Raw genomic sequence first — 22,304 nt, forward strand, 5'->3', positions numbered from 1 at the left:
TATGATATGCTAAAGGTTTGTAAAACTTTAAAAATCCTTTAGATGAACACTGGAAACACTGAAGTTCGAGCAAAAATATGAAGCACAATATTGAAAGCAAATAATAAATTATATAATTTAGATTAAAACTATGCTGTAATGATTGCATGAGAATAACTCTATTTGAGAAAATAAAATTAAGGGAGAAATTATAATGCTTAAATGGGGAAAGTGAACTAATAAATAATTTTAGATTATTTTCTCCATGTTATGAACATAAACGCAAAAGCTATTCATAGAGCTTTTGACATTTGGGAGGATGACTTGTTTTTATCCAGACCACGAAACAGGAAATTTAGTTTGAAGCTGTTCAAATGGCCATCACGTTCAAAATGCAGTCAAGTCCTCCTTCCTTTTTTGCTTGATGACTTCATAAAAGATAAATAAACGATTGGACCAAGAAGTGGCTACAGTGGCACGGTTAACACTCTCTCCCCGGAAATTTCTGCTGCCTGAAAGGATCATTACTTTGGGGATGGAGGGAGAAAGAGGGGGGACTTGGGAGGTTGAGGGGGGGATGCAGAGGTCTTTAGGACCCAGCAGGCGGCGGCAGGCGGCAGTTGTGTAGATCAACCAGAGACTACGAGGGTCCGGTTCAGTTTTAATTCTGTCTCTAATCTCTGCAACCGCGGCGCTTCCCGGGTCCCCAAGGCTCCTGCACCCGCTCAGCCGCGGCCAGCCGCAGGCGAGAATCGGAGCCACCTCCGCCCATCACCCACCATGGAAAGCCTCCTAGAAAAAGTGGCCCCGGACGCGAGTGCCTGAGGATTCCGCACATAATAGGTGCCCAAAATGAAGACCCTGATGGTGAGTCAGTTGTGGCAACTCCATTGACCAGAGGCGGAGACCCTCGGGCTCAGCGTCCCTGGGGTGTACCGGGGAGCCTCGGGGGCACCGAACCCTAAGACTCGAGGTCGACTGATACAAAGGGACAACTTTCCACCTGCTCCGCGTCGCCTCCCGTTGCCGGCTGGGAATCCCACTGCCGGGATGGGAACTCGGGTTGCCTGGGCTCCTGGCTCTCCCATGAAAGGTCCTAGGGGCGACCTCAGAGCTGCGGGAGCTGTGGAGGAGCGGCAGGTCGCCGCGGAGATGAGGAATGCCCCAAAGCAACAGCCTGCTTAAAAACTAAGAGGGGCGGGTAAGGGGTACCTTTGCCGACTTTCTTGGTTTCCTTTGCCAGGTGGAAAACTTGCAAAGGCTCGCCTAGGTATAACCGCGGGGGTCCAAGAAAGAGGGAATGCCAGAGCTTAAGAAGCCAGCAGCCAGGCTGGGGCACAGGGCCTCCTCCCCAAAGTGCAAGCCTACCCCTGCCCTGGTCCCTGCGCGCCCTCCCTCCCGCAGCCGGACGCCGCGCACCACCTGCCCTCTACCGAGGGATCTGGGTGCGGCGGTGGCCGAGAGCCGCGACGCGCTGGGAGCATCCTGTGCCTTGCACGGATACTGTGTGTGTTCTGCTCCGGCAGAGCGTGGGGAGCGGGGGCCGAGGGAACCCCCGACCTCTTGCTAGTGTGAGCGCCGTGCGGGGGTCCTTGCTGGGCGCTCTCCTTCGGGCCGGCGCTCAGCTGCCTTCTCTGTTCTCTCCCGCCCGCCCGCAGCGCCATGGTCTGGCAGTGTGTTTAGCGCTCACCACCATGTGCACCAGCTTGTTGCTCGTGTACAGCAGTCTCGGTGGCCTGAAGGAGCGGCCCCCGCAACAGCAGCAGCAGCCGGCGACCGGCAGCGCGCAACCCGCGGTCGAGAGCAGCCCCCAGCCGGGCCCCGGGGCCCCAGCGAGACCAAGGCCGCTGGACGGATACCTCGGCGTGGCGGACCACAAGGTGACGGCTCGCCCACCAGCCCAAGCGCCACTCCTCCTGGGAATCCCGCGCACCTGAGCCTCCCTCCCCTTTCCCGGGGTTAGGAGGCGCTGTGAGTAGGTGGAAAGGGATTGGACCCTCGGGGGTGGGTTGGCTAGTTCAGATCGGGTTTGGATTCCTATTTGGAGAAGAATGCAAAGTTTTTTCAAGAAACAGGGGTGATCTGAGTGCACCACGGACCTAATTCCTCTACGGGAACCAGCCCTGTTTCTGGACCCGCCCCCCCATTGGGTCCCCATCATTGCAGCTGCCTGGGCATGTCTGACTGCTAAAGCCGAGTCGCGCCCTGGTGGGAGCAAGCCAGGACGGCAGGGGCTCCAATCCCAGCAGGGATCCCACAGGAACACAGCCAGCCGGAGGCTGCTGCTGGGAACCTCAGATGCCCCTCTGACCTGGCCTCCTAGGGCTGGGCAAACAGTGCCCACGCTGCCACAGATGGCTTTAGGCACAAACAGCCTCACTGGCTTGAAAGCCTGTTTTCCTCTCCCTTTTGGGAAGCAGTCTCATGGCTTGGCTAATAATTAATAAGGTGATTTTTTTTTTTTAATTGAGCCTGCTTTCCCTAGAATAATAGATCTCTGGTCTCAGTGTGGAAACCTCTGGGAGAATCCTAATCAAGTTTCCTGATCCTGGAGTTGTTTTAATCCAGTTTAAATGTATCCTTCATTATCAGAAACTCCTAATATATACTTAGTAAAAACACTATTCCACTTTGTTTCTGTTTTCTATAGTTAGAGAATGTTCTGGAGTATCCCAATTATTTCACTTCTTGTACTAAAAATCTATGATTGTAAACCAAAGTAATGTTTAGCAGATGCTCCTTTTGTGTGAAAAGATCGCTCTTAGCAGGCATTAAAAAGCCAAACTTTTTTTAAGTGACAATCAAATATTGTCACTCACTCGAGCATAATGCTAAAGATTTGGAGTGTAAAAAAAAAGAGAGAGAATTAAGGCAAGATCTAGCCTGTAAGGATCTTTGAATGCTTGAGAAACGCACAACATACTGTGAAATGTAAATAGATAGATCAACTGATCTAGAAATGCATGGTGAATTCTGGATCTACACTGTTAGTACAACAAGGTTGCAGTGAAAAGAAGGATTACTCCTGGGAGGAGCCAGGGAGCTTCCTTTGAAAATGTAGAATTTAGTCTGAGAAGAATACGAGGAAGCAGAAGAGAGGGAGCAAATTCATTAGAAAGGGATTTGGATGGGGTAGGGTTGGAGATGGGGGTGATACAGATCCCCCCTGCAGCAGGGGACTATCCGTTCTATAAAAACAGTCTTCTCTCCTAGCCACTGTTGATTGGAGACTGTGTAACCAGCTGTGCAAGCAACCCATCAAGACAAACTCCTAGGAAAGTGTAGACTGGATTCTGATGGTAGCCCAATGTGCTGTTTATATATACTTAATGTATGATGAACACATTGAACTCGTGAGCTTTTCATAGCTATTGTGGAAATGATTTTCTTATGAAGCCATTTATTATAAAATTTTGGTCAATATGGGCATCAAAATGCACATTTGCTGAGATGTTTAATCTGTTTAGGGAAAAAGTCCTAACACTTTTAACAAGAAAATCAAACTAATCTATAGAAAAGGATGCTATATGATTATTGTAATATACAGGGATGCTATTGTAAATATGAGAATTCTTGTCAGAGAGACCCTCACATATAATTCTCAATTCTGATGGAGTTGTTTCCAGAAAACCAATATCTCACAAAATTCCATACCCAAAGGTTTCAACAGAACTTACTGTGCCACCCTAAGCAAAAGAGAGAAAAAAGAGAAATCATATTTTAAATTATCAATGCTTTCTTGGTAAGGATTGTCACAAATGTCCTACTGAAATATACGTAAATTTCCACTCAAAATGCATTCAGTGAACCCTTATGCTTCTAATATCTTTCTGGATGGAAATTGGGAAGAAACGCCGCTTTTGAAGGTGCATGTAAAATGTTGTTTGAGTCCGTTCCAAAAGTTATTGTTTTGTTAGGTTTTGGTTGAGATCTTATAGTCTTGCCTATGCAGAGTAATTTGTAATTTGTCACAATATGGCTAGGAGTGTTTTCCCCAGTTGTGTTTTCCCCATTTTCACGGTGAGAAATGAAAGCTTTTCCATTCACATTCTATTGGTATTGATGCTCAGTTTGTGGAATGCTTTCCTTTCCTTCTTCTTTTTTTTTTCACTTTCACATCAAGTCTCAGAAAAATTATAGGATATGCCGAATGTGATGTCCAGCAAGCCATATGCTGCTACATATTGAATCAGAAATCCAACAGGCTTTTTCTTTGCTGTTGATTTACAGAGTCTGGGAGAGTTACAGAAACTATTTTGGAAAATGTTCACATCAACATAGCTGGAGGTCCCAAAGACTGATAAATATGTAGTGTTTATGTTCAGCTACATGATGGTATTAACATTATAACTCCAAGATTAAATTCAACAGGTGGTCCTAATCCCCAGCACCTGAATTTCACAAATTACAGCCTGTCTGCCGTGATAGTCTTGTCTCAGGCTGCTGCCTGAATTACTGTTGAGATTAAATCACTGTGTGCTTTTGTTGAAAGATGCGCTGCAAGTCAAGTCAGTGATGAACAGTATATGTTAAAGCTTAAAATATCAATTTCCCTGGTCAGATTCCCTACTTGTTTAACAAACGTGAGCTACAATTGTAATTCCAGTGTAACTAAGTGAAATGCCTTCTCGTGATATGAAGGCATTTCATTGTATGTTTGCTAGTCTTCTCCTCTCCCTGGACTTGTTTCTACAAAGGTTACACCAACTCATTGCCTTCTTTGTGCACGTTTGTCACTGCAACTAGTGTGTCTGAATTCTGTTACTAATCTTTGGAAGCCAGGATTTTCAATCAGGTTGGCTAGACTCAAAGGAAGTAGCTGATATTTATGGCCTTGGGAATTTTCTGCATTTAGAACTGTATTATAATGTCTAACAAAGCTAAAATACATGCACACACACACACACATTAAATCATGCAATTCTCAATGGAAAGTTCCTAGACTTGTAGCAGTTCCTAGACTTGTAGAAGGGGACATGGAATGAGATTTAGCATCTAGCCCAAATCTGACCTGTGTAGATAAAGTCATGAACCATCTGGTAGACCCTGTGAAATTAGACTGTGAGCCAATCCCCATTCCTAGTGGGAAGATTCTTTCCACAGAGGGCCCTCTGTCAGCTTGGGCTGCCCTTTTCTGAAATGGTTTATGGAAAGATCATGAGTGATCAATTGGGTCTGAAGCTGAACAGCTATCTCCTCACTTCAGAAGTGGTCCCCAAGGATGGATTTAATGCAAGCCAATAGCATGTTTGCCCTTGAACCTTTCTTTCCTTAGGCATTTAGTTATTCAGGCAGATCAAAACCACTTAATGGTAATAGAATTATCGTTCATATTGTTAGATCTCCAGCAATAAGATGAATCGGTGTAAGAATTAAAAAATCATCTTAAATTAGAAAAAGAATGTACAATACAATGAGGGTCATATTCTTCCTTTAGAAAAATGTATGAAGTCTCAAGTACATATTTACATTATTTAGTAGACCCTATTTATAGCATTTGAGTCAGCCAATGAATGAGAAATCACTTGCATCTCAAGGAAATTCAAAGTGATCTGACTTTCAATACATAAGTAGCACAAAATATAAACTGCTAATGTTGTTGAAATCCTACTACTATCAAGTATCAACCATGAGAAATCATGAAATCAACTTTTTTTCAAGGAGAGGGGTACAGTAATGTGCTTGCTTCTTATGAAAGTGTTTTCATTACAATTAGTAAAGTACAATGACTTCCTAATTCCACGACAGGCAGAAATGTTAGAGGTTTCCACAGGAATACTCACCACTTGGCTCACTCTGAATTTCAGGCTTGCCGCCTTTTGTCCTCATCTTCATGCTGCCTCAGGACCTCTCTTCTTGAGCCTCCATTTTTCTGAAAAGTTATTCCCCAAGGTCTTTTGCACCATTTGGTGTCTTCTAGTCATTTGGTCCTCAGATCCTCTTATGAATCACACTCTCTAAAATGCTCCCTCCTCTATAGTCATTCTGCTTAATATTATTCTGTTGCATTTTCCTTAGAACACTTAGGGATTCCTATCATCTTAAAGATTTTTCTTCATTGCGTGTCCTCCACCTAACTTGAATACAACTCCTGGGACCACAGAGTGTTTGTACCCCAGCGTAACTTCAGGATCTAGAAAAGGAACTGTCACTTGATACTTGTGTCATCAATATTTACTTAAGGAAAGAAGATGAGGATTGAGTGGGGAAAGACAGGTTATTTCCCTTTGTTGTCAAATTCTTGCTTTGTAAGAAATTCAGTGCACTGAAAATCCCTAGGATGTCTCATTGTTCCTAAAATTATTTTTAAAAGGTAATGCTGATGGGAAATAAGAGGAGGAAATGATATAAAATAAGAATCTTTGAGAGTGAGATTTAGCAATCTAGAATTTAACAGCTTCTCATAATTCTTGTATGCATAAAGTTTAAGATTCAACATTTGCAATGTTTAGCTATCACCATATATACTTCGGCAGTTAATTTGTGTCTACATTTTTTAAAGATTTATTTATTTTTATTGGAAAGTCAGATATACAGAGAGGAGAGGCAGAGAGGAATAACTTCCGTCCATTGATTCATTCCCCAAGCAACTGCAACAGCCGGAACTGAGCTGATTCGAAGCCAGGAGCCAGGAGCTTTTTCCGGGTTTCCCACATGGATGCAGGATCCCAAAGCTTTTGGCTGTCCTCCATTGCTTTCCCAGGCCATAAGCTGAATGGGGGGTGGGGACACCAGGATTAGAACTGGCACCCATATGGAATCCTGTTATGTGCAAGGTGAGGACTTTAGCTGCTAGGCTACCAGTTTTTTTAAGGTTAGTTGTAGCTCTTACTAAAAACTCATTGGAAATCTAGTGGTTTGAAAATGGGACATTCTGAAGGAATATCACCGTCCCTACCATCAAAGAAGCTTTGATCTAACTGCAGAGAAAAGACAAAGGAGCATGGAAATTTAATTAATAAAGTCAGTACTGAATAATAATATGAATCCAAGAAGCAATAAATCAAGGCACTAACAGTGAAAGAGGGAAATATCTGTGATCTTTCTCTATGTATAAAGCAAGCTAAGTACTATTAATGTTTGTGTTTGTGAAATTTTCAAAGCAGCATTCCATTATTTATTGACCTCATGTAGGTTTGTGTGTGTGTGTGTGTGTGTGTGTGTGTGTGGCATCCAATGAATTACAGAGAAAAACTTTGGATATCCAAACAACTACAAAGTGGATTAATTTTAAACTCAAAATATTAAACTTCTTTATAATTTTCCACCGGTGTGACATACACTCTACTGGACTCTTCAGGGGGCTAATATGGCTCAACTGTGACTGCAACATATGGTGATCACTTTATCCAAACTAAATCTTATGGCTCAAGTGATGATGAATGTGAATATAATTGCATTGGCCATAAGACAAAATGCTTGCAACTGGCTTCATCCTGGAAGCATGACATCTGCTATGGAGATGAATTTCTATAACCTCTAGGAGTTAGGTGGCAGTGCATAATTTCTGACCTGAAAATACAATGACAAAGGGAGACTAAACATTAGAAAGACTTCGAAAACTTGAAATCTGTCATTAAATCAACAAATCATTATTGAAAATCTCCTGCTTCCAATTTATATACCATTTATATTATGGCTTTGTAATATCTTAAACATGAAAGCACAGAGAAAACTTATCACGTCTTAAATAGCATTGATCTAACAGAATTAATTGAGGGTCAGTGAGTTTATGTCCAACTGATTGATAAAATTTGGGTAAGAACGTATCTGAGATCTATTCAGAGACTTTCCCACAGGCTCCTTTTCTCTTAATTGCTTAGTATGAGCTTAGGACAAACCAATGTCTTATTGTATGTTGTATTCAATATGATTTTTTAATATGAATCACAGAGATGCATATTTTCAACCTAGCCTATACTCAAGAAAAGTTTCCCCAGCTGGTAGCCCAGTCAGATCTCAGTTGTGTGCTTTTCTTCATAACCAGGACCTCATGATAATATCTATTCTATTTTGACTGATTGCATCACTAAATGACCAGTTCTTAAAAGTCAACAGTATTTCCTCCTCTTTTTGTCATTGTGTTCCTGTCATTTAACATGTTCTCTGGCATATAATGGATTTTCAATACATCCTTTGTTGACTGAGTGAGTATATCTACAAGAAAATTTTAAATTTCTTCTAAAATAAGCCTACCTCAAGAATTTCTGACCATATGGAGTTACTGAAAAAAGCTTCACATCATAAATACCAATTTCTCTTGCCACAATTTGTAGTTCTGTAACTAATTCATTTCTACTTTCTTGTACTAATCAGATCTCTTCAAGCATACTCAGAATTTCAGAGCTAGAAAGAAAACTTAAAAATCATCAAAAGGAATTCATGAATGATCATGTGATTTGCCCAAGGTCACAGGTTAGCAGCAGAGCTGGGGATAAATGTGGATCGCTGACACAAACATCATTACCATAAGGGAAATTCAGTGCCAATATCTTCTAAGCAGTGACTCAACATTACTTGGATAGAATTTATTAAAATGAAGAGCCCTGGCCTACCCAGTTATTGGAAAGAAATAAATATTTAAACATCTTATTATTCTGAAATGAATGTGAGAATATGCCTCTGGATGGTTAAAGACGGCCCTGCACTCACAGCTGACATCACGATGGGTACTGTGAAGGCTGCGGCACATGCTTGGTACTAATGCCACTGGAGCAGTTTGATTTTTGCCTTTAAAATGTAAACTAAGCCAAAAAGAAAGTCATGTTTAACTATTTTCAGGAAATGCCACAGCCAGATCACTTATTTAGCTGGATTAGCTTCTCCACAGTGGGCAGGAGGTGGGGAGAGCTTCATCAGGAGACTCAGTTAAGCAACTGGGTGAAGCGCTGCCCTTCTGCAGATACCACAAACTCCTACATTTTCACAGGTAATTCTTGCTCTAGAGTCAAATAGGAAACCATTTCACCTCTGGTAGAGAAATTTTACCTTGATATTTACATAATTCAATCTTAAAAGGAAATGTTCCTAGTCTCTCTTAATGACTGAAGAGATATCTGGAATTCCTGGGAACCTCAAGTGTCCTCTGGAGTAGACTGAAATAAAAAAGGCAACTATTTCTTATAAGAAAACATATTCCGGGAATTAATTGCATTGGTGGGACGGCTCCACTGGCTAAACCACAAGCATTGTTGCACTTCTAACTTACAGATCTGCGCTGGTTCCTTGCACATTCACACTGCTCACACGGCCATACAGGGTCTTCATGGACTACATCTCCAGTCTTCTTTCCCACAATTCCCCTAAGCCCAAGTTGCACATATTCTGAGAACATAACTTGTACTTTTCTGCTTTTCCTTCAGCAATGAATACCCCCTCTCCTTTCTTCTGCTAGAAAGAGAACTAATCACTCCTCAAGATCCAGCTCAAGTCGTTCTGTTCTAACATTTCCCCAGAAGTTATTTCCATGCAGATGTGAGCACATTTATATGCTGCCAATATTGGCACTTATTCTGAGGCCTCCAGAAGAGGCTTTAAAGATAAATTAGAGGAGTGACTCTGTCAGCTGTGTGTTTCAGAGGACGAACCTGGCTTGGGAATGGGGTCAGTTGAAGTACTCCTGGGTTATTAGAAAGGACTACTCAGCACAATGTTGCTGTGGTTAGAGTGAATGACACAATGCCCAGGGTACAAAGACCCCTAAGGTTTCTGCCCACCCTATGTTTCTGCCTTTGCCTATTCCCACTGTGTCTCTTAAATGCAGCTTCTCCAACAGCAGAAGGTTTGAGGCTCAAGATTGCCTCTCCATCAGTGGTAGAGCGAGTCTGAGGATGATCACAGATGGTGCCTCAACTTTGTCTAATTTTGAACCTCACCATGCATCTTAATACTGCATGCTAACTTGAGCAAAACAAGAAACGGTGTCATTATGGTTAGGGCTGATGCAAGCTTTTGTGGAGACTCCATAATGTTTACTGGCAGCAGCAGGAATTAAACCCTCTACCTGCAGCAGAGACAGTGTGGTGTGCAGTTAGTGTGCTGGCAGAGACTTTATCATGCAATTATTCTAATAGGGACAGGGTGGAGAGAAGACTATTTCTGAATAACCTTGAATAACTTACATAATGTCTCTTACTGCGTAGATGTCTGTTGGATGTATCAGGTAGAAAGTGGCTTCCTCTCCTTTCGCTTCCTGCCATTCTTTTAAATCACTTAAGATTGGTAACAACGCCTAAGCAAAAAAAAAAAAAAAAAGTTTCTGTTTCACTAGCATCACAAGGAAACTGGTCATAAAGTAATGTAAAATTTGTCAAGAAAGTGTCTGGTTCCTAATTTATTCCAAAGATTTTGATTGGGAATAAAACTTCATACTGTACATCTGAATGAACTCTTGCTTTGTGGGATTCATGTTTGGACTTGCTTGGCAATGTCACACCTGACAGGCAGCTGTCAGGGATGTATCCAAGTTTCTTACATTACCTAACATGGAATCTGCTTTCACTGTTTGCTGAAAATTGTAAAGCTTGTTCCTTTCATCTTTATTCCACATGTACAGATTTGGAACAAACAGTGTGGAGGAAGCAATAATGTACTGCTTTTATTCCAGTGCATGGGAAGGGGACTGTGGGCACCTGTGTGCGTTCCCCATTAGCCATGTCCCTGCCACGTGAATGAAACTCTGCTTTCTGCTTGCCATCAATAATCCCTTGAAGAATTATGTCCATTATTCTTGTTAACAACTTAGTGTGACTTAAAATACAATTTAAGTGTAATGAGTTTTTAACCCAAATGTTCAGACATAAGGCAGAGAAAGATGCCATGGCGAGCAAGCTATCCTGCTGTGTAAGCCTGCAGGAGCAAAGGGTTGTCTTGGTCCATTTGGTGTGGCCGTAACAGAATTCCACAGATTGGGTGTTTTGCACAGAACTGAAGTTAATTGCTCAGAGTTCTGGAGGAAGTGCAAGATGGAGGCACCAGCATTTGACATCTGTTTAGAGATCCTTCCTTCAGAGGAAGTATATCCTCACATGGTAAGAGAACATGCTCACTCTCACGTGTTCTCTCTCTCTTCATCCCCTTAAGGACATCTCATTCTATTCACCAAGAAGACATCCTCTTGTACTGTTCATCTCTTAAAGTTCCAACCCTATAATCATATCACATTGACAGCCCCTGAACTTTGAAGGGAAGGCAGTCAAACCCTAACAGGTTGAAATAATATAATTATACTTAAGACTAAGAGTAAGTACTGGAGTGAGAAGCTAGAAGCACTTCCATGTAACTAGGAGTACTCTGCTGAACATTCAGGCATGAAGCATAGATTTGGTTCTAGAAAAACAGTTATGTCACGGGCTCAGTGGTGTTTGCCAAGTTCTCACAGTTATATTTGATTGTGGTTTGATGTGTTGTTTAATAACAGACAATTGGTAAAGGAACCAGCTTCTCTGTATAAGACATCAGGGGAAGGAGGTTTTCTTTGCTGAGGTATGAGCACCACAACATGCTTCCACAATCAATGACTCGGGTCACCCAGGGGATCGTAAATCTTGGTATGGACTGACAGATCTGCCAAGTAAAGGACCATTCATTATCAGTGCACAAAGTATTCAAACAGTTGGGAGCTTGGAAAGATGCAATGGAACAAAATCTTACTTTGTGTATCTGTTAGGGTTTTGAGCCAAACTGTGAACACCAAAACTCAGGGGAATCTCATAAGAATACACAATTCCTTCCATCTGGAAAATGCTTCCTCTGACTCATTGCTGTTGTACTATGTGAAACAAGCAACAATAAGAGTCGATTCAGAGTGCTGTTTTTGAGAAGTGAGCACTGTTCCCTGTTGCAGATGTGTATATACTCATTGTCTTCTCAAAATGGCAAAACGTTTTAAAAAATGAGAGTAACAGTTGATTATAAACCTACCACTAACATATCACTTCTACTGTTGATATGCTAATGAATTCCCTAACCATAATGCATATATGTATATATGACACTTCTACATGCATCCTTTCTTGTTTTGTCCATATGAGTTGGATATGTGGGGTCTCTGTGTATATTGATTGAACACTATGATCACTGGTATAAAGGAGAGAGCCAGCTTTTTGTTAGTTTTTAATTATGAAGACTTATCTTTTAACAATTTAAAGCCAAAATACCATTCAATTAGGGTTTGAAATATGTCTTTACATTTATGTTGAACTCTACTTACTAATACTAAAAATACATATACACCTCTACTAACTGTAAAAACTCCCTTCTTTGCATGTGTACAAGCTCCTGAATTTTTGTATTATGGCAACACTTCCCCCTCTTCCTTTCAGGTCCAGTCTTCTACATAGCTACAAAATGTGTGCCATCAAATTTTTAAACGTTATAATTTACTTATTTTGTTTTAGAGAGACAGATGCCCATGCCTTTTGAAGGGGTATTCCACACTATTTGTTCCAGGCATCTTTCAATGCACGAATAGATCATTTCTACTTTGGGGTATTGGGAACCACACACGGCAATGAACTGTAGTGTTCACAATAATTCTTTGAGGAAACTCCTCTCCATTTCCTATTCTATGGCCATATCTCAGTCTCTAGCTCTGATCTCTTTGGAGGCTTTCTCACTTCTAGCTTCTCCCACCTAAACACACAGATGCATAAATAAATGCAGAAACTACAAACAATTAATTAGTTGTCACTATGGTAATTTTGTATGAATTTTTAAAAAGTATATAAAAAGGAAATGAGAAATGTTGCCATCATCGTCCTAACACTTTATATAAATAATGATAAAAATGTGATTTATTCTGATACACTTTTACATTATTGCATTCTCTTTTTTAAAAAATTACATTGAATTGCTTGTTTTAGAGGCAGAGAGACAGGCAGATAGATCTCTCATGCACTGTTTTTTTTTCCCCCAAATGCTCACAACACTTATGGCTTGGCCAGGCCAAAGCCCGCAGCTTATAACTCAGTCCAGGTCTTGCACAGGGGTGGCAAAGGGCTATCTGCACAAGCCACCACCTTCTTTCTCCTAATGTGACTGTTAACATGAAGTAGTGAAGGCAAAACCCAAACCCCAGCACTCCAAAGTGAGATGTCCCAAACAAGCATCTTACCAGTTAAACCAGTTGATTGTCACCCACTTCTTTGTTTATTTTCTAATTTTAAATAAATATAAGCATCTCATGTGCTTTTCAAAGTGTGTAAGATTTTAAGTCCATTTTGTGTTTGCTGTACTTATGTTAAAATAGAGTTTAAGATTTCTTTTGGTTAGCATTTGCCTTTTATATCTTCCCATCCTATCAATTTCCAGTCTAAGGAGTTTACATTTTACGTATATCCAGCCTTGGTACCTAATACTCTACAATGCCTGAGGCAACAATACAGATGGAGACCCACACACATTCTAGGTACTTTATCCCATAGTTTTGTTTTTATTTAGGAAAGATTTTAACACTGCAAACATTTCATCTGACCTATTCTAATTTTCTAATTAAGATTTTGAGTAGAAAGATTCTCTCTTTTTTTTTTTTTTTTTGATTAGTCAGTAAGTCTTTAAAAGCTGAGTAATATGCAGCTTCAGATGCGTTTGGAGGGTAATGTTTGGCAAAAGTGTCCCCATGCTCATTAACTCCAGTTGTTAAAAAAATAAGCAAATGTGCTTTACTTGAGTTTGTGTGGATTTATATGTTTCTTGTGACTTCAGGTTCATCGGGACTGTGTCTTAGGAAATCCTCACTGACATAAGTTGAAAATGTATTTTTCTAAAGAAAGATTGCGTTTGCTTTTACCAAGCTCCCGGAGGCTCTACCGACCAAGAGTTGCCGTTCTGAAATAAATCTGGACCTTCGGCATGCTATCGATGCCGTAACTATAGAGCAAAAATGAGATTCTCAGTTTTAAGGAAGAGGGACAGATATTTTCCTGCCTTTATTCATAGCTAAGTTGAGAACTAATGGGTTTTTTTCTTTAAAGGTCCCTTAGCTGGCTGGATTTTTGTTTTCCAGATTATTCTTTCTTCACAGTTGGATCCTTTTGTTTCTCTTGATTGCTTAGTTTGAAGCCTATGTCTTCTTTTCAGCCATGTGACTGTTGAAACACATGACTCCTGACTAAGTATCAACCCATTACCTTATAGCACTAGCTGTCTTCTGTGCCTGCTCAATGGGTAACTTTGCATTGCAGCTTCATTTTTGTAGCTCTAAATTCCCCTGACTTAATTACTAGCTCAGTCGGTAACAGAATTTATCCAGGCTTCTTAGGAGCTCTGCCTTGTCGGTGTTTGTATAAATGGCAATGGTTTTAAATATATTGAAATTAACAAATGGTCGTTACGATTAATTTACAATCATTAAAAAGTAGAAGTGTAAAATAAAAAATCTTCAGAAATCTTATAAACTAAAAAGTAGTATAACCCTTATAAAAACTTTGTATTTCTTGACGTTTAATTTTTTAAAAAAGATTTATTTACAAATTTGTTTGCTTAAGAGGAAAAATGAGAGCGAGAGAGATTGTCTATCTGTTAATCTGCTGGTTCACTTCCCAGTTAACTGGAACAGCCAGGATCAGCTCAAAGCCAGCCAACATGGGTGGCAAGGGTTCAAGAACTCGGGCCACTTTCAACTGTTTCCCCAGACACATTAGCAGGGAGCTGGATTGGAAGTGGGACCATTGTGATTTAAACCAGTACCTATATGAGCTGTCAGGATTCAGGCAAAGGACAACACTTGCCCCATCTTGGCACTCTGATCGAAAAGAAAAAAAATGGGCCTGGCGTGATAACCTAATGGCTAAAGTCCTTGTTTTGGAAGTACAAGGATCCCACATGGGCAACAGTTCGTATCCCAGCTTTTCCACTTCCCATCCAGCTCCCTGCTTGTGGCCTGGGGAAGCAGTAGAGGACAGCCCATAGCCTTAAGATCATTAAGTGAGAGACTTGGAAGAAGCTTCAGGATCCTGGCTTCAGATCAGTTCATCTTGGTCCTTTGTGGCCACTTGGGAAGTGAACCAGAGACTAGAAGATCTTTCTCTATCTCCTTCTCTATGTAAATCTGACTATCCAATAAAAATAAATAAATCTTTAAAAAAAGAGAGATTAGAAAATACACCACCACCACCACCACAGACACATACACATCATTGCATTATCATCGCTGACCATGCCAGGTACCAAATGTTCTTTCAGACTTAAGACAAGCATGGGTGATGATAAGCACTGGCCATGGAAAAGAAGAGTGATCACCTATTTCCAAGATCTCTTATTTCTATTTCATTGAAGATGCCTGCATAGTTGAGAATTTGGTTTATCCAGACTAAGAAGAATAGGGTCTACTTTGTACACCATTGAGTCAGTATTTAAAAGATTGTAAAATTTCTCAAGTTGCTCAGGGCTCACACTTGAAGACAGTCTGATTTCATACATAGAAAGCATTCCTGCTAGAGTGTTCCAATGGACAGAGAGAAAGATTTTACCTCTTTATTGCTGCTGTTTTTATTAAGGGCTTGTGTGTTTCATGATGATGTTCAAATTTATTTTGTAATAAGCAGAAACACCTTAAGACAGAGAGAACCATGTTTAATACAGCTCCTCCCTTGGGTCTGTGATTTTTCCATTTGTTTTGTAAGGCATTCATCATTACTTGTAAATATGGAAGATAAGTATAATTTTTCATTTTCACCTTTGTGAATATTCTACATGTTTGAGAATAACAATAGGACAAAAGTGTTATGTCAAGCTTGCCTTTGAGTTCTAGGAACAGCTAAAGAAATTTGAATATTTCACTCTGGTTAATCTCACTCCAAAATGAAACACTGTTTGACGAAGTTTGGAGCATTTAGGATAACACACAACTGCTGCATAGATTTTTCTAATTTATTTATGAAAGAAGGAAACAGATCTTCCATCCATTGGTCCATTCCCCAATCCAAAGCCAAGAGCCAGGAGCTTCTTCCATAACTCCCATATGGTTACAGGAGTCCAAGCACTTGGACCATCCTCTCCTGCTGTCCTAGGTCATTAACAGGGAACCAAGTCGGAAGTGGAGCAGCCAATACAGGATGCTGTTGGGTTTACATGCTGGCCTGGAGAGTCAGTTTTCTTAAATTTGGATTCTTTTTAGCAATAAAGTGAATCAACATTAAGGCACACTTGGTAAACCACATACAAATACCAAAAATTGTGTTTTTAAATGTTTGTTCAATAGTGTGTACATTTGTTCAAAGCAAAGATAGAAGAAAACATGCACCTGAGCAACATGTGCCTCTAGCTGCTTCTTAGGGCACTTCCTCCGTGTGAACCAGTGCCCATCCCTTGCTTACCAAACTCGCTTGGTCTCATTAGCAAGTGTCTATGTGGGGGTGGTTTGATTCACGGCTGTAGTCCCAAGCATGGTAAGTTGTTCATAGATAAAAAGGATTTTTCCCTAAATATTGCCCATTATTCACTCGTGAAGATAGGCCCATGTTTTGGTAGAAATAAGAATAAATATTACAATGAAAAAATTCAGATAACATCCCTCCAAGATTATGTGGCTTTCGGAGACTTCGTTCACACTCAAAAGATAACTTGGTGTAGACTGTTTTGTAACTGTCCTTAACAGGGGAGCGAAAAAGGAAGGAAGGAGGGAAGAATGAGGGAATTTAGATTGTATTCCTGATGGACACATCATACACAGACATAGAAGTATGTAAAAGCCAAGAGGGGTGGACTTGAACTCAGAAGAGGGAAAATAGGAGAACAGTCGAAGTGTGGTATCTTTGGAGACATCAGCTCAGGTTTTGGGCAATTCTGTTGATTATGTTTGAGCCCAATTCCCAATATAAAGTGTATGGAGTAACAGTATCTGCTGCATTGGACTATTGGGAATATATAATTAAATAGTAAGTGTTAATCTTTTCGTATGATTTCCAGAACACAGAAAGAAAACAGAGGCTATCAATTAAATTAATTAATTAATTTGTAAAAGCTGCATGCATTCAGATAACCGTTAGGTCTAAAATGTGACCATAGCTCACAAATATAAACAAAACACTTTCAAAACATATCTAGCTAACAGCTTTTTTATATTTTTCTGTAGCTTTGAAATAAATTCAAGACATTTTTGTCATGGGAGGCCCCTCCAGAAGAAACTGCATGTATGTTTGGTGTCATTTGCCTTTCTAAAATATGTCAAATCTCTGAAGTTTCTCCCATGACCTTCCTGGACGCTTCAACAGAAAAATCATCATAAAACTTCTTGACGTTTGCTTTGAATCTACTTTGGAGCTGCAAGAACGAGGTCCCCTGGTAGCTGAACTTCTGTTGCCCCAACAGGCCACCTTGCAGTGCCAGGTTCATCTCCTGCCTGCACAGATCCTGTGGCAGCGGTGTTCAGAATCCTAAGTAGCTCCAGGTAAGGAATGATAGCAAAAGTCAGCCAAGTGTAGGTAATGCCATCAGGGAAGGCACAAAAGACAGAAAGGGACTTTAAGCTAGGTTTGTATCCAGCTGTGTCCAATGAGCCCTCCTGTGAGGTTGATGGGCACCCTATTGTCACGTGTCACTTGGCAATTGAGGTCACATTCAAGGAGGCAAAGGAAAAGGTCTCATCGTTGAGCAATGCAGCTTTGTGGGTAGAGATCATGATTTTCTAAGTTAATCAAAATCCTTTTAAATGCTACCAAATATCCTATATAGATGTGTAGTAGAAATGGGTTGGCATCATATCAATATTGAGATTTGAGTTGTGAAATTATGTATGATTTTGATTCCTAATTACATTTATTAAAGTCTTGTGTAAATCTCATCATAGACTGTCTACTTCTTAAAGAACCCTTTAAAGGAAGTCCAAAAACAGAATACAGTTTTGCAAAGCAAAAATATTTGCCAAGTTTGCTATAAGAGAAACCAATTATTTGTGTTTGTTTCTAGGATTCTAATAGATTTCCCTGAAATTTGATCATAGCAGATGAAAATACTCTGAACTGGGTCTAGCACAGTAGCCTGGTTGCAAAATCCTCATCTCACAATTGCCAGAATGTCATACGGGCATTGGCTTGTGCCTCAGTTGCTCTATTTCCCATCCAGCTCCCTGCCTGTGGCCTGGGAAAGCAGTCAAGGGTAGCCTAAAACTTTGGGACCCTGCACCCATATGGGAGACCTGGAGGAGACACCTGGCTCCTGGCTTCGAATCTCAGCTCTGGCCGTTGCAGCCACTTTGTAGTGGAAGATCCTCCTGCCCTGTAAATCTGCCTTTTCAGTAAAAATAAGTAAATCTTAAAAAAAAGAACATACTTCGAATAAAATGGAAATGAGAAAGTGATCAATCAATCCTAATTTCACAAGTGAGTAAACTTAGAGATAGTTATTTCAAATCTTTCAGCTTTATATATTGTAATATGAGTAACTTTTCTTAAATACATATTTAACAAATTTATTGCTAATGAATATTACTCATATTCTAATAACTGGCTTGTTGAGAATTATCTGAATACATAATTAATTCAGACAATGCATTGTGAACAGTTTTATGGATTAATCTTTGCTCAGAACATTAGAGTTTCAACAATTAAATTGATATGTACAACCAGCACATTATTATTCTCATTAGATATCAATATATTTCTTACTTAATATTTTATGAAGTTTCTCTGTAGTGTTGCATGAGAAACGTTTGGCTTTAGAACATAGAAGTTGAGGAAATCAGATATTAGCAAGAAAGCAATTCTTGAACACATGATAATTAATTCAACATCCTTTTCTGAAGAAAATTTATTTGCACTGATAATTTTAAGCACGCCAACAATGAAGCCACAAATTATTCCCTGTTCCTAAAGAAACTCATTCTCCTTTGGTAGAACAGAAGGACTTTTCCCCACTAGGTTGAAAGGAGCCTGGTTGCTACAAATCTATAAACCTACCCATGCCCTCCTTTGGCATTCACCAGGAGAGGGCAGCACTGAGATTATTGCTGGCTCAGGGATGGGAGAGTCCTGGTTAGCATGGGCTGAAATCCAAGATTTTACGTGAAAGAACTCAGTCAGGCTGTGGCATGATATATGTTCTCATAGTATGCCATACTATCATTTTAGTACTTTTATTACAAGCCATAAAACACCGTATTTTGGAAACATGAGAATAAAATATGATACATTCAAAAACTGCTGGTTAAAAAGAAAAAGATAACAGAGCAGTTTGGGAATATAAGCCCTTTTGAATGAGAAATACTTTGTACTGACAATAAGTAAATTTTTGAATTGTGAATAAGGTCCGTTGCATCACTCTTAGGGAATGGATAATATCTTTTTCATCTTGTTAATTGTATGTGTTCAACAGGTGGCCATTTAATGAAACAGCCTATTCCTGTGGGTCGATATTATGAGTGACCCCTTCACTTCTTCATTTGCTTACCAGTGTAGTTGTATAGTAAATGGACAAAGCAAAGTGGAATGTATTATTGCTCTGAATTCCCTTGCAGATTCTCCCTCAGGGTCAGAAGACATTGTCTTCCTCTTTTCAGAAAGTTGTCATGATATGATACATGGAAAACACCCATTCCCTTCTTTTTTATGAATATGTCTCTTAAAGATAAAACAAAGTACCTGAATGTTTTCATTAAAGTGTTAAAAACACTAAAACACCATTGAAATAGTAAATTAGTTCTGTGTAGTTGCAGAAATAGTATCAATATCCACAAATTAGTTGCAACTGTAATGAATAATTTGAAAATGAAATAAACAGTTGTACTTACAATGTTACCAAAAAGAATAAACTCCTTAAATAAATATAAGAGATGCAAACCTACACTGGAAACTACAAAACATCTAGAATTTATGAAAAATACATAAGTACATGGAAGCACAATTTATATTCATGAATTAGAAGCACAAATTGTTCAGATGACAACACTCCATGTATCAGACTGCAGGTGCAAAGCAGCACCTTGTGGAATATCAGGCTTGGAGAAGCCCACCCAGACATTCTTAGGGCACTTCAAAGGACTCAGCATAGACAAAAGCAATCTTCAAAAATGAATGAAATTGGAAGCTTTGAAAGTCAAAATTTACATTAAAACTATAGTAATCAAGACATGTATGACACAGAAATGGAAATAAGAAGGAACGTAATGATGGCATAATGGAAACTGTCATATCCAGGTGAGAAGATACAATGCAGTACGCACCTCTACTTTCAAATCAAAGATGGATTCCAATTGAAACTGTCGGATATATCTTGACAATAGGATGCTGGATTATCTGGCATTGTCTGTACCACCAATGTCAGGATACACTTTAAATAGTAGACTGATGGACTTATGACCATTTATGAAGAACTAGACTAATGTAATAATAGAGGGAAAATCAGTCTACGGGTGGAAATTTGGGGAAGAGAGTAGAGAAATCCCAGTCCCAATGCAATTGTACCACAAATTTCAGAAATTCAAAATAAAATTAATTTAGGAAAATATGTCACCATGAAGGACAAAAACTTTAAAAAGAAGAAATAAAATTTAAAAGTAAACATTCTAAAAATTTATTTCCCAGAATAATCTCCATCAATTTCAAGACAGTTTTGTGAGATAATCCTGTTTTTTAGGCCATCACTGGAGAACTCAGTGTCCTGAGATTTAAGCATGCCAATGCAATCATTTCCACATTATTGGTTGAAAACAAAGTGGGTGTCCTTTGAGAGTTTTATTTCAAGATTGAAAAACAGTAAGTAGTCAGAAGGACTGAACTGGATGCTTGCTTCCTCTGAAGTCTCAAAAAAAAAGTGAGCTTGTTTGATGACAGGATTGAGCTACAGTATTTTTTGGTTTTTTTTAGGATTTATTTTTATTAGAAACGTGGACTTACAGAGAGAAAGAGGGATAAAGATCTTCCATCTGCTGGTTAACTTTCCAAATGGCCACAATGGCCGAAGCTGAGCTGATCTGAAACCAAGAGCCAGGAGCCCCCTCTGGGTCTCTAATTAGGGTGCCAGGGCTGTCCTCCACTGATTTCTCAGGCAAGAAGCAGGGAACTAAATGGGACATGAACTGGTGTCCGTATAGGACGCTGGTGTTTGAAGGTGGAGGATTACTTGTTGAGCCACAGTGCTGGCCCCAAGCTGGAGTATTGTTAAGGTGTAAGACTTAAAATTTTTCTGGGAGCTGTTCTGCTAAAGCTTTAGTTGATGTTTCAAAATAATCTCTTAATAAGCAATGCTAGGACCCGGTGCGGTGGCCTACAGTGAAAGTCCTCACCTTGAATGTACCAGGATCCCATATGGACTCCGGTTCTAATCCTGGCAGCTCCGCCTCCCATCCAGCTCCCTGCCTGTAGCCTGGGAAAGCAGTCGAGCGTGGCCCAAAGCCTTGGGACCCTGCACCCGCGTGGGAGACCAGGAGGAAGTTCCTGGCTCCTGATCAGTGCAGCACTGGCCATTGCGGTCACTGGAGAGTGAATCATCAGATGGAATATCTTCCTCTTTGTTTCTCCCCCCTCTCCGTATATCTGACTTAACAATAAAAATAAATGAATCTTTAAAAAAATCAGCAATGCCAAGTTTGGGGCCTTTAGAAATTTAACAAGACAAATGCACTGAAATTATATATATATATTGTTGTCATTACCTTTGTTCCCAACTGATCCACGTTAGTTTTGAAAGGCTGTTTTTGCTTGGATTGTTCCACTACTTTTGAACTCATTGCTTTGACTCTGGGTTCTGCTCTCCTTCAGGATTACACTGGGAAAGACATATTTCAGATCCTGTTAATGTTAATGAGGAAATACTTCCAGTTTTTGATGCCAATTGGAATCTCTGTTCTGTAGCTCATCTGAACACAACAGGTTTGACTGTCAAGCAAAAAGCTTCTGTGCCTTAATTTTTTAGTCAGAATTGTGTGAGCTGAACCAGGTGAAATGTCTATGGTGTTGACTATTGTTTCTGTTATTACTTTGTGGTCCTCTTCAGCTGATTTCTTTGTCACAAGTTGATATTTGGTTGGTTTGTCACCAAACTGCTTAAAATGAGTTATACATTTGTAAACTACTTCTCTCTCAAAAAAACAAATATTTATTTATTTGTAGTGAAAAGGCAAATTTACAGGAAAAAGGAGACAGAGAGAAAGATCTTCTGCCTGCTGGTTCATTCCTTTAGTGGCTACGACAGCCACAGCTGAGTTGATCCGAAGCCAGGAGCCAGGAATCAGGAGCCAGGAGCTTTTTCTGGGTCTTCCATGTGCGTGCAGGGTTCCAAGGCCCTGGGACATCCTCCACTGCTTTCCCAGGTCACATGCAGGCAGCTAGAGGGGAAGTGGGACAGCCGTGACATAAACCAGTGCACATATGGGATCCTGGTGCATGCAA

At 40.1% G+C, this 22,304-nt stretch overlaps 1 protein-coding gene across 2 annotated transcripts in view; it reads left to right on the forward strand.

Annotated features, from left to right (window-relative positions):
• The first annotated feature begins 597 nt into the window (after positions 1-597).
• The window catches only part of ST6GALNAC5 (ST6 N-acetylgalactosaminide alpha-2,6-sialyltransferase 5), a 173,818-nt gene continuing 152,111 nt past the window's right edge, over positions 598-22,304 (forward strand). Inside the window, exons 1-2 of one of the 2 annotated variants that reach the window (XM_040987217.1) lie at positions 598-846; positions 1,638-1,859. In XM_040987217.1, coding sequence (XP_040843151.1) covers positions 832-846; positions 1,638-1,859 — 237 coding nt within the window. In that variant the 5' untranslated portion in view covers positions 598-831. The remainder of the gene's footprint in view (positions 847-1,637; positions 1,860-22,304) is intronic. The other variant, XM_040987219.1, reaches the window with a different exon arrangement.

Source organism: Ochotona curzoniae, unplaced genomic scaffold (assembly GCF_017591425.1).
Source record: "Ochotona curzoniae isolate NIBS_2020 unplaced genomic scaffold, NIBS_Ocur_1.0 contig_4612, whole genome shotgun sequence".
Lineage (NCBI taxonomy): Eukaryota > Metazoa > Chordata > Mammalia > Lagomorpha > Ochotonidae > Ochotona > Ochotona curzoniae.